General features: G+C 42.8%; 1 protein-coding gene across 2 annotated transcripts in view; it reads right to left on the minus strand.

Annotated features, from left to right (window-relative positions):
• cd2ap (CD2-associated protein) overlaps positions 1-12,531 on the minus strand; it is a gene marked incomplete at its 5' end in the record, with an annotated part of 92,001 nt that overhangs the window by 64,149 nt on the left and 15,321 nt on the right. Inside the window, one exon of one of the 2 annotated variants that reach the window (XM_083790404.1) lies at positions 5,297-5,467. In XM_083790404.1, coding sequence (XP_083646530.1) covers positions 5,297-5,467 — 171 coding nt within the window. Of the gene's footprint in view, positions 1-5,296; positions 5,468-12,531 lie in introns of those variants that run through there. The other variant, XM_083790405.1, reaches the window with a different exon arrangement.

Below are 12,531 nucleotides of genomic sequence, written 5' to 3' on the forward strand. Positions count from 1 at the left end.
TGTAGGTATGCTATTTTTGAAAAATCGAAGAACGACTGACATAGAAACATAGCTTTTTCAGAAAACTGTCAGGATGTAGAAGACATTTTTAGAATCTGATCTCAGGTCAAGACAAATCAGTTGAAACTAGACAAAGTGCCAATCGGCACAGGTCTCCACCAGGGCAGGTCAGGTTGTGGCCTCATGGTGGCGCTATAACAGGCTGTTGAGGAAGATTTGGGCCGGAGGTTCGTGTTGGAGGGATGCAGGTACAATGTTTTTCCATGTGTGCATACATAAGTTGTATACAGATTGATGCAGTTATAGCTAAAAACAGGAATTGGCCTGTTATAGCGCCACCGTGAGGCTGATTTTGAGGAAAAAAATGTGGCATGTCGTCCTCGGCCGAGTGAAAATGTGCGTGTATAATTTAACGGAAATTGCACACTGTGTTTGTGATTTGTGGGCTTTTTTCGAAATGGACGAATCGTGTGAGCTTTGCAAGCCAATCTTAGCCAATCAGGATGGAAGATGGGAAATGGTGCCGCTCCGTGTTGATCACATGTTCATGATTTGCAGCATTTTGTTTGAAACTGAGCACTCCTGTGAACTTTGGATGCCAATCTTAACCAATCAGGATGGAGTCTGAGAAATGTGAAAGACCGGTTTCGTTGAATGGCTCTAGAGAGACTGTGTACCAATTTGCGTGATGTTTGGACAAAATCTGTAGGTGTACTGTGCAAAAACTTGTTTTGCACAAAGCGGCCTCCTGGTGGCGCTATAACAGGCCGTTCTGGAAAAAGTTCATCGTTGGCATCCAGGGAGTGTGCGGGTTAACGGTGGCCGAGATTAGCTGCTCACGGACGGACGGACACACACACACACACACGGACGGACGGAGTGCAAAACATACTCTCCCCCCATGCCTTCGGCCTGGTGGAGACAATTACCGTAATTTCCGGACTATAAGCCGCACCTGAATATAAGCCGCACCAGCCAAATTTAGGGAAAATCCCATATACAAGCCGCACCGAACTATAAGCCGCACCGGACTATAAGCCGCAGCTACGTTAGCTCAGAGCCTGAGATGGCTCTGCGTTAGCTGTAAAAATCCATAGATTAGCCGCACCGTTGTATAAGCCGCAGGGTTCAAATCATGGGTAAAAAGCCGCGGCTTATAGTCCGGAAATTACGGTATCTTTATTCAATACATGTATGTGTCAGCAACCCTCGCGGGATCCATCTAATAATTAGTTTGACTCATGTGTGACTGCTTCGGTCAGCCATCACTACACGGAACGCACACGACAGAGAACAACGGGAAAGATGGACGAGAAGAGAAGGTAGAATTACCAGTGATGGATTGAGCCTACTAGTACAGCTCTGTTACACGGTGCATTAGCTGGTTAAGTGTATTCCACTGATAGGGCAGATTTCACAGAGCAGCCTCTATGAGTCCCCAGGTGGACTGGTGAGGCTTACGGGAAACGACAGCGGCTGGGAGTGTATACAAACAACATGGTCCACGTGTATCCAAGCATCTCAAAATCCCAGGAGAAGAGACTCAACAACCCATTTTGACCTGAGATCAGATTCTAAAAATGTCTTCTACATCCTGACAGTTTTCTGAAAAAGCTATGTTTCTATGTCAGTCGTTATTCGATTTTTCCAAAATAGCAGACCTACAAGCTCGTAGCGCGCCACTCGGTGGCACGCTATGAGCTTGTAGATCTGCTATTTTTCAATAGCTAAAGCATAACATAATGCTAACACCAAAAGGGGTTCCCGCCCAAAATGGGTTAATGCCAGCTTTCATCGTGTGATAACGCATGTAGAGCAATCTGTATTAATACAGTGATGTAAATAGGTTTTTCAATGTAATGAAAGTACAGTATTGCATCCTAGGACATTCCAACAGCCAAATTCCAATACACCACCACTCGTGTCCTTCACTCGTGCCGTCCGGAGTGGAGGAAGCGAGCAGGTTGGACTGACAGGCAGCCACATTGCAATGAATACTCACATTCATGCCCTCTTGCTCGCTCGCTCCTGCATGTGATATATTGTATCCCTCCACATGATGACCTGAGATCAGATTCTAAAAATGTCTTTTACATCCTGACAGTTTTCTGAAAAAGCTGTTTCTTCGATTTTTCAAAAATAGCAGACCTACAAGCTCGTAGATCTGCTATTTTTCAATAGCTAAAGCATAGCATAATGCTAACACCAAAAGGGGTTCCTGCCCAAAATGGGTTTTAATTAAGTGAATTTGTATACAAGCAGAATATGCGCAAACGTTTTTAAATTGCTATTTCACACAAGGCTTATATAGACTTATAGAGCAATCTTTTCCACAATACAGTGGGAGAAACATTGCTTACTGACGGGCTTGCCAGGATAAGGCTTACCACGTGAAACAATCAGTCTGACCCCCTAAGGACTTTTAGTATAGCATATCAATTTGCACTGCTCTTAGGTGGGGGGTAGTGTATGCAAAGCAATGGTGGACAGTAGGAAAGTTAATTTACTTGAGTACTATACTTAACCCATTTAGGCCCGACGTCGAAATTTAAAAAAACGTTCGCTCTGAAAGAATATATATTTAAAGATTTGTGCCGCATTTCTTTCCAAAAATATTTTTCAATAGCTAAAGTATAACATAGTGCTTAGTTAAAACACCAAAAGGGGTACCCGCTAACCCACCCAGAATGGGTTAAACACATTTGCATATCTGTACATTTTTCTGTCTTGTAAACTGGACTTTCACTCTACTTTTTTTTTGCTAGATGGCAAGGGCTATGGACAAATAGAAATGTAGGCTAATAATGATTAAATTTTTAAATCGACTGTTTAAATGTCAGACTGCTGGCAGCACACCCATGAAAGGTGCCATTTAGCACAGCCACGTTATGGGAAGTGCACTGGCACAAATGAACATTGTGCAGTCTTCCCATTCACATTGTGGTTTTGCAGCACCATTCATATTTGCAGCATTGTTTCTCACGGCTGCAACACCCTGGCCTGTATAGTTCCACCACAGGCTGGTGCTGAAGAACAGGCCAAGAACCAGAAGCACGCAATGCAAATGGAGCAAGCAGGAAAGTTATCCCATAGAAAAAAGTTCTGTTCATTGCAGGGGCTCTGAAACGAGACTGAGAAGATATGCTCACCACTGATGGTCATAAATGCCGTAACACTAACTAGTAGTGGTGCTCTTCTGTTTCTTTAACTCTTTTATTTCGGCTAGCTGTTAGCATAAAGCCTAGTTCCAACTTCCAGGTGACACCATACCCGTTCACTTTAAAAGTCGGAGTTTGCCCTCTCCCCTGCCCCCCCCCCCCCACACACACACACACACACACACACACACTCACGTTAGTATCATTGGAACAAGCTTTTACATGGCAGGATTTACACAGTGATTATATTTTCAATCCCATTCTATACAGAAATAGAAATACCACTCGGAACTGAATGCTACTGGTCCTAGAGGCTGAGGATATTTTGGAACTTAACATGTATTTTTATTTTTGAAACTGTCAAGTATACGGAAAAGAAGTACATTTCCATGCCATTTACATGCCTATGTGTCATTTTGGCACTAATGTCCAAAGCAGACACAAACCTTGAATGGTTATTGTGCAAAATATACCAGTTAAAGATTATATCAAAAACAACAATTGTTTAATTGAAGTTACCCAGTATGACTTTAGTCTCCCCAAACGCAAACCTAAGATTAACCATTTTAGGCGGGAACCCCTTTTGGTGTTAGCATTACGTTATGGTTAAGCTTTAGCTATTTTTGAAAAATACGACTGACATAGAAACATAGCTTTTTCAGAAAACTGTCATTTTTAGAAACTGATCTCAGGTCAGAATGGGTTAATCAGCTTCCCATTCTGAATGTCTCAATCAATTGAGATACGAAACTCATTCCCTTTGTAGCCTGCTTGTGAAGCTCCGGGCCAAGGACTGCTTTATGCAGAATTATCCTCACAGATTGAATGAGATTACAGTACTTGTAGTGGCATTACAGTACATGAACCAACAGCAGCATAATGACTGGCGATTGGACAGGGTCAGCACGACAATGTAGAATGTACACAAGCTAACTCCATTATGACTCTGGATATGATATGAAATCCAGTAAGTGGTGTGAAGTGTGTGGCATTTGTCCTCGATGAGCGTGACAGAGCTGTGGTCTCAAAGAGGGATTGGGAAACTAAACTACGCGTATCGTGTCCTGAAGTGACTTCTTATAAGGCCTAAGTAGGTAGGGAATTTATTTTATTTTATTTTATTTCGTGGGAAGGATGGGTAGCAAGGAATTTATTTTATTTTATTTTACTTATTTATTTTTTCGTGGGAAGGATGGGTAGCAAGGATAAAAAAAAAAAAAAATCCTACGGCAATGATGGATAGGCTTCTACATATTTCATATTTTGGCTATGTGAAATAACTGTGGCAGTTTTAATGGTTAATACAACTTTACATTGTTTTCATTACACAGTGACATATACCTGGAGTAGAGGCAGCAGGTTTAGAAAATAGGGTTGCTGATATTTTCTGCTGCCCTGCGGTTGGCTTTTGGCTTTTTTTTGGTGGCATTTTAATGTGCGGTGGCAGTGGCACCACAACACACACGCAACAGAAACACAACAATATCGGCGTGTGTTATTCAATGTGTGTTTGTGTTTCCCATTGAACCGGGTCTGCATGTCACGTTAAAACATGTTCCCCTGAATATTTCTGTCGGAGGCAGCGCGGTTTAGTTGAGAGAGTTGCGACATCTCCGTTCACTGCTTATTCGTGGGGCTGCATGCGTCATTGATCAGTCCATTGTCGTCACTCTCTGTCTTTAAACAGCTCTAGTCTAGAGGCTGCGCTCCGCTCCCCGGTCAGAGCTGAGCAACATGGCGGCGCACAGCGCGCTGTGTTGACAGTGTTGTTACAAACGATAGTGGTTCTACAACTATTCCTACGTGGATTTAATTTTTTATAACGTAGGATGAGGTCGCGTGTCCCGATGGTCTCATCAAAGAGAATTTTAATGATCAAAGACCTTTTTGGTCTTGACTCGGTCGTATTCTGAGCTTTTTAATTTTTTATTTTTCACCAAATGCCAATAAAATAATATGGGTCGCGCATATTTAATAGTCGGTCGGTCGGCAACCGGAAACCAAAGTTTTTTTTTTTTAGGCCTAAGGCTCTTTTCGCCTGCAACACAGACGTGTGTGAACGGGTTTGCGTTTCCCATTAGCAGTGGACTTGGAATAAGGATTAGGAATTCCCTTGGGACCACCGGGCTCTCTCTCACCTTGACGAAATTGTCCGGAAACAATCCCCTCTTCCCGTTGAGGTCTCCCTCCATCCATCCCTCCTCCTCGATGTACCGCACGTTCTTGATGATGTCACCCAGGCGCAGTGTCAGCTCGTCCTCATGGAGGGACTCGTACTCGTACTCCACTACCACCTCTGTTAGAGACATGGAGGGAAAATCATCAGCTGGCTCCGTACAAATCTGATCTAAGACATGCTGAACAACATTAGCCACTTGAACTCAATATACCACTTCTTCGACTGAGGTCCCCCAGAGGTCTATCCTCATTATCCCCTCATCTTTAACCTCTACAACAAATCTTCACACAAATTGCCGATCTACAAGCTCATTACACATTGCGTTGGGACCAGAGGGGCAGTCAGACAGATATTTTGTGAAGCCACTAAGGAAATCGGGACTTCCTTCAGTTCATATAATGGCCTGTTGTGGCGCTGTCATTGGCCCAACTTCACCTAGACCAGTGTTTCTCAACCTATGTACCGCGGCACTTTACTGTGCCTTTGAAATCCCCAGGTGTGCCTCGAGATTTTGACCAAAATTAACACTAGCCCTCCCCCGAAAGCGATAGCTAGGCGTCCTATTGTTGCGTCGTTGTTGTTGTCACACGTCTAAATAGACGCCCAAAACAACATGACGACGGAACAATAGACTCTTAACGACCATCGGCTATAGAAATGTTAATCGCCTGGCAACTTTACTGTATAAATGGGGCACAGCATAGACATGGCATTCACATTGTCCAGCCTCTACTACAAGATGGAACCACCAGCAGCAAAGAAGAGATGCATCCAGAAGACGCTACATTTCGCTCCCTCCACCTCCAGAAAGACACCACCAGAACCCGACAGCAGCACTCACAGCGCCGCAGAGTCACCTCCACCTGACGACGGCACAGCAACAGCAGCAACAACGCCGGCTACTAACGCAACGCCTACAAAGAAAGCCCCTGCCAGACTGTACCGCGATGATTACATGAAGTTTGGCTTCACGTTTACTGGGGATAAAACGTACCCGATTCCGCTGTGTATAGTTTGTGGATTCAAGCTTGCAAACAGCGGCATGGTTCCGAGTAAACTGAAGCGCCACCTTGATACCAATCATGATGAACTCGCTACGAAGGACAAACACTTTTTCGTGAGCTTGAAAGAAAAAAAGGAGAAAGACACAACGAAGCAGGCAAGTCTCTTGATACGCAGTACTACTAAGACTTCTGAAAAAGGTCTGGAATTAAGCTACCAAATCGCAGAGATGTTGGCACAGTTAAAAATGCCACATACATTGGCAGAAACAGTAATAGCCAGATCATTCAAACTCGCGGGGGGTGTGGGCTTGGTGCCACCAGATGCTGCAAAGGAATTAGCAAATGTGCCGCTCTCAGATAGCACAATTGGGCGACGCATTGAAGAAATGTCTGCAGACATCGAGAGTGCTGTCATGCACAAAATTATGACGAGTGGTAAATTTGCACTGCAAGTGGATGAATCAACAGATATAAGTGGACACGCACAGCTGTTGGCAAACGTGAGATTCATTGATTGTGACGCGGATGGTGACTTCAGAGAGAATTACCTGTTTTGCAAACAACTACCTGGAAATACAACAGGAGAGGAAGTTTTCCGGGTGACATCTGAATATTTGGCGAAATGGAATTTAAACTGGGAAGACTGTGTCAGTGTGTGCACTGATGGAGCTGCAGCTATGACCGGGCGATACAAGGGATTTGTTAGCCGAGTGATCGCGGAAAATGAGAACAGCCCAATGCTGGAGCAAGAGCAGTTATTGGAAATACGGGGGAACTATCAATACAAAAAGAAATTCAAAGAACTAAGTCTGGACAGGTTTTGGTTGGCTGTTGGCAAAGAATATCCAGCCATCACAGCCAGCGCAATGTCAGTGCTGCTCCCCTTTTCCACAACCTACCTGTGTGAGCTTAGCTTTTCAAGCCTGACTTGCATAAAAAACAAACGCAGAGAGAGACTGAGAGCAGTTGATGAGGAGCTCCGTGTCTGTTTGTCCAGCGTCTCAGCCAGGATAAAAACTCTTTGTTCAGGAAAACAAGCTCAAGGTTCACACTAAGACAGAACTTGTCAAAGATATTTACTTTTCTTTTTATCAATTACTTTTTACGATTTTCTTTGTACAAAAGTGCTCAAGTTTAAGACCATTGTATTGTGGCAAAATATTTTTGTTCTTGTTTTTACAACTCCTTTTTTTATTTAGAAGTATTACTTTGCATTGACAAATTGAACATGTGTGTGCTACATTTTGTATGAGTTTTCAAAAATAAATTGGTGAAACTGAGGCACTGTCTGTCCTTTTCTTTCTCTTTAAAGTTATTTGACGAGTGCTGTCATGTGTGTTTTTAAAAGTATATTGGGTTCATATATATATATATATATATATATATATATACATACATACACACACCGGTACATATATACAGTATATACACACACCATATATCTAGGTGTGCCCCGAGATTTTTAGGCTATGAAAAGTGTGCCCCGGGACAAAAAAGGTTGAGAGACACTGACCTAGACTGTATTACCTTACCTTAATAAACAAGGTCATGAATACTTTCTGCTTCCAGTCACTAGTTTAAAGTCTAATTTTTTCTCATGTCATAATATTCTTTTTGGAAAATTATGGTCCCATTTATTTATTTTAAATCCATAAAGTCGCGTATGTTCTGAGGGGCGTGGCTACCGTTACAGTCTATGAACGGGAGCCAAAATAAAAACCAACAAAGAAGAAGGGGGGGAAGTCCTGCCTCGTTGTCTGGGCCAGCCAATGGCCAGCTGGGCCCAAACGGATCTAGAAAGATGGCGATTTACAATTCAAGGACTGACAGGCTTCATCTTACGTCCATATCAGACCCGGAGAACACTTTGTCCATATTATTTTACAGTCTATGGTTGGGACATGCTGCAAGGTTGTAGATTGGCCATTTTTGCTCGATGTTGGCCTAAATGTATTATAATAACATGCCCAGAATAAGGACCCTAGGGTTCAAGTGGTTAAGCCTGAGTGATACTTTATCGTACAATGGTGTCACGAGACAAAAACTGCTGGTCTACTGTACAAGCTCACAAACGTGTTGTTGTTAATGCCGTACACATCAGGCTTATCAACTACATTAGAGGTCGTCCGATATGGATTCTTAGAGATTGATAGTGATATTTTGGCAAGCAGGAAAATAGGAGAATGGAGAATAGGCTAATATCAAACAATATTTTTGTAGTTAGTTACTGGGGTTTAACCCATTTAGACCAGAGTTAAAAACATTCACTTTGAAAGAATATATATTCAAAGATTTGCGCCACATTTTTACGATTTTTCAAAAATAGCAGACCTACAAGTTCGTATGAGCTTGTAGATCTTTCAATAGCTAAATTATAACATAATGTTTAAAACACCAAAAGTGGTTCCCGCCCAATATGGGTTAAGTGGTTAGGAAATTTGAATTCAACAGATAAATACCTTTTAATATTTATCTTTTTCAACAATGTGCATAGTTTTGAAACAAACAAAACCTTCAAATTTGTCCGTCCCAATATGTACGGCGTCAATCATATATATATTTGACTAGCTAAATGAGAAAAATAGGTTGCGCATCAGCAATGATTTTCAGTCGAGTGCTAAACCCAAATCCAGTATACAGCAAAAAAAAAAAGAGGAATTTCAAAAATTCCAAAAAGGTAGCACATCCAAAAATGTAATAAATGGCGGACAAAGTTCTCACATTTCCATGTTTTTATTGGCACATACCGAAAAGGAACGCTTAGGCATTTCAGCTATGAGCCTTCATCAGATCATGATGGACTAGCCTACCTCTAAAGTTAAACTACAGTATATGGAATTCTGGGGACAGGCTTTCCCTTGACTTTCCCCCAAAACTCTAAAACAAATTAATAATTATAGGGGCTGCCCTGGTACAGTCTGGAAAGGGTCCCACTGCAGTCTCACACACATGAGACTATATTTGCACATGGGAAATGACGAGACAATGTCACTTCATCATTGTCCTACTGTAGATTGAGGATTGTATACTTTCTTCTTTTTTTTTAATCATGATGAGATAAGTGCAGTGTTACAATGAGTTGTTCCCTTCCCAGTCAGGCTGAAAGGCTAACAAACAAGGACTGCCACACGCACAAGTCTTTGTTAAAATACGTAGTTTAGTCTATGTGATAAGAGCCACATTAAATAAATAATGTTTTGTTAATTCACAGGATATAGAAATCTTGAATGAGCAGAGATTGAAATCTTATGTCACTAGACTAGCCTCAGGGCCGTTTAAAGACAAGTCCTGTAAATAAACTAAAAGGCATTTTAATGTATTTGTAGACAATACATTTCTGTCTTACTTCATTCAGAGTGCCTCTCTCTCAAACTGCATTTGCAACTGAGACAAAACATTTAAAACATGAGAGCTTAACAAAACACGGAGGCAGCACGAAACACCCCTCACCAACCTTATGTCTAACCATAGTGGCACACCCCTCACCAACCTTATGTCTAACCATAGTGGCACACCCCTCACCAACCTTATGTCTAACCATAGTGGAACACCCCTCACCAACCTTATGTCTAACCCTAGTGGAACACCCCTCACCAACCTTATGTCTAACCATAGTGGCACACCCCTCACCAACCTTATGTCTAACCATAGTGGAACACCCCTCACCAACCTTATGTCTAACCATAGTGGAACACCCCTCACCAACCTTATGTCTAACCATAGTGGCACACCCCTCACCAACCTTATGTCTAACCATAGTGGCACACCCCTCACCAACCTTATGTCTAACCATAGTGGCACACCCCTCACCAACCTTATGTCTAACCATAGTGGCACACCCCTCACCAACCTTATGTCTAACCATAGTGGCACACCCCTCACCAACCTTATGTCTAACCATAGTGGCACACCCCTCACCAACCTTATGTCTAACCATAGTGGCACACCCCTCACCAACCTTATGTCTAACCATAGTGGAACACCCCTCACCAACCTTATGTCTAACCATAGTGGCACACCCCTCACCAACCTTATGTCTAACCATAGTGGCACACCCCTCACCAACCTTATGTCTAACCATAGTGGCACACCCCTCACCAACCTTATGTCTAACGGTACCAATGCTATAGTAATACTAGTGGCACACCCCTCACCAACCTTATGTCTAACCAATGCTATAGTAATACTAGTGGCACACCCCTCACCAACCTCCCATTGCTTGCACCGTTTTACGCACAACACAACAGGCTTGGCAGCTTCTATAAATACATATGTCTGCCGTTTGTGGAATAATAGGACAGAGTGGAGGCTTGCTGTCTCCTAACTGGAGTGCTCTTCAACACATGACATAAACACACAAACACATAGCTGTGCAGACCCAACTGTGTGGAATGTAGCTCTGTCTCTTCATTAAAATACATGCATGCACTCATTCATGCAAGCTCTCACATAGGCCACTTAGCGGGTTGAAATGTCATGTACTGTACATCTAAAATAGTAATACAACATATATCAAATAAGATCATTGCAAGAGCAGAAACGATAAAATAAATGAAATGTAAAGATCCTATTGCTCATAGAAGATACACTGTTCTGTCGACTGTCTATGTCTCAGAGGAGGGCCGTGTGGACAGTTCAGAAACCTGCCTACCAATCAGTGACATCTTCGGTAGACAGGTTTGGTCAATTCAAATAAGAAAATGGCTACAATTAACAAAAACCTATTTCAGCATGCTAACTTTCCAGTAAGAGAAAGCAGTAGTTTCTGTCGGACTGTTAGCTTGGAATCCATAGAAAGGTTTCTGAACTGCCCATAGCCGGCCCCAGATATGATGCAGAGTGGGTAATACATGGTGCCATCTTATAATGAGCATTAGTAAGGCATTAGGACCAATTATCTGAAGATAAGGTTGAAAATGGGCAAAGTGTTCCTTCAACAAAACCGATAGTATTCAGAGGAGGAACATTGTAGTAAAGGTGAAGGATGGGTTTACAGCAAGGTCAGCAATAAGCTGCACTGAGAAAACAGTGTGTGATAACTACTATTAAACCTGCCAGAGTGTGTGTGTGTGTGTGTGTGTGTGTGTGTGTGTGTGTGTGTGTGTGTGTGTGTGTGTGTGTGTGTGTGTGTGTGTGTGTGTGTGTGCGTGCATGCATGCATGCCTCTCTCTCTGAGATCAGAGTTGGCCCACAATATCACAGCAGCCAGGGCCTGAACGGTCTCACATCAGCTTTCATTACCCCACATCCCAAACAACGCACTTATTAAATGAGACATTACAAAGAGACGGGCATCCCTGTGTATCGCGAGTGGGATGAGAGTAAGAGGAGAGAGCGAGAGACTGCCAGCCTAGCTGACAGATATAGACTTTACTGATCGTTACACTCTTCAGGCTGAGATCCAAACAGTCTTACAGAACTCTGCAAAGGCAAGTTTGGCTTTAAACAATTAAATGAACATGGTCATTCGATTCATAATTGACATTTAAAATGTGTGCCCCGCCCATAGTACAAACGCTCCCTAAACTACTGCCTTCAGGGCCAGAATCTCACTGTGGGGATTATAATGCAGGAGATTCCCACACTAGGGCTGGGCGATATGACGATATATATCGTATTTTCGATAGAAAATGTCTATCACGAAAAAAAAGCTATATCGCTTATATCGCCGTTTCGCTTTACGGCAGTATTTTACGTCACAGCGCTTATATACGGCATGCCCAGCAGCCCACCGCGCGCACTGAAAACAGTGAGCCAACACCTTTCGGATGTCTTCTCTATTATATACTCTAACACGACCACAACACAAGCCGAGGTGGTGCTTGCACCTAAAAGAGGGGCAACGTCTTCCATTGTATGGATATGGAAGTGGTTTTGATTACATGAAGGGAGATGATGGCTGACGAGATTCAGAGCGGTGTAAGGGGCACGTTCGGAAATACCACACCGGAGCGAACTCATCTATCAGTTTGCATTGCACAGTGCGCCTAGTGCGCTATTTCCGAACGCGCCCTAAAGTAACCGGTCATTCACTGTTATAAATGCAGGTTTCATGTTGGGTCAAATTGATAAATTGCGTGAGCCACGCATGTTTTACACAGTTGAACAATAAGCTTGTCCGTCGTCGGGTGCACTGCAAACTTCTTCCAAGACGAAGACGTTCCTCTTACCTGTGCAGTCCTGTCTTGTT

This window comes from Protomyctophum parallelum, assembly GCF_964188405.1.
Source record: "Protomyctophum parallelum genome assembly, chromosome: 19".
NCBI lineage: Eukaryota > Metazoa > Chordata > Actinopteri > Myctophiformes > Myctophidae > Protomyctophum > Protomyctophum parallelum.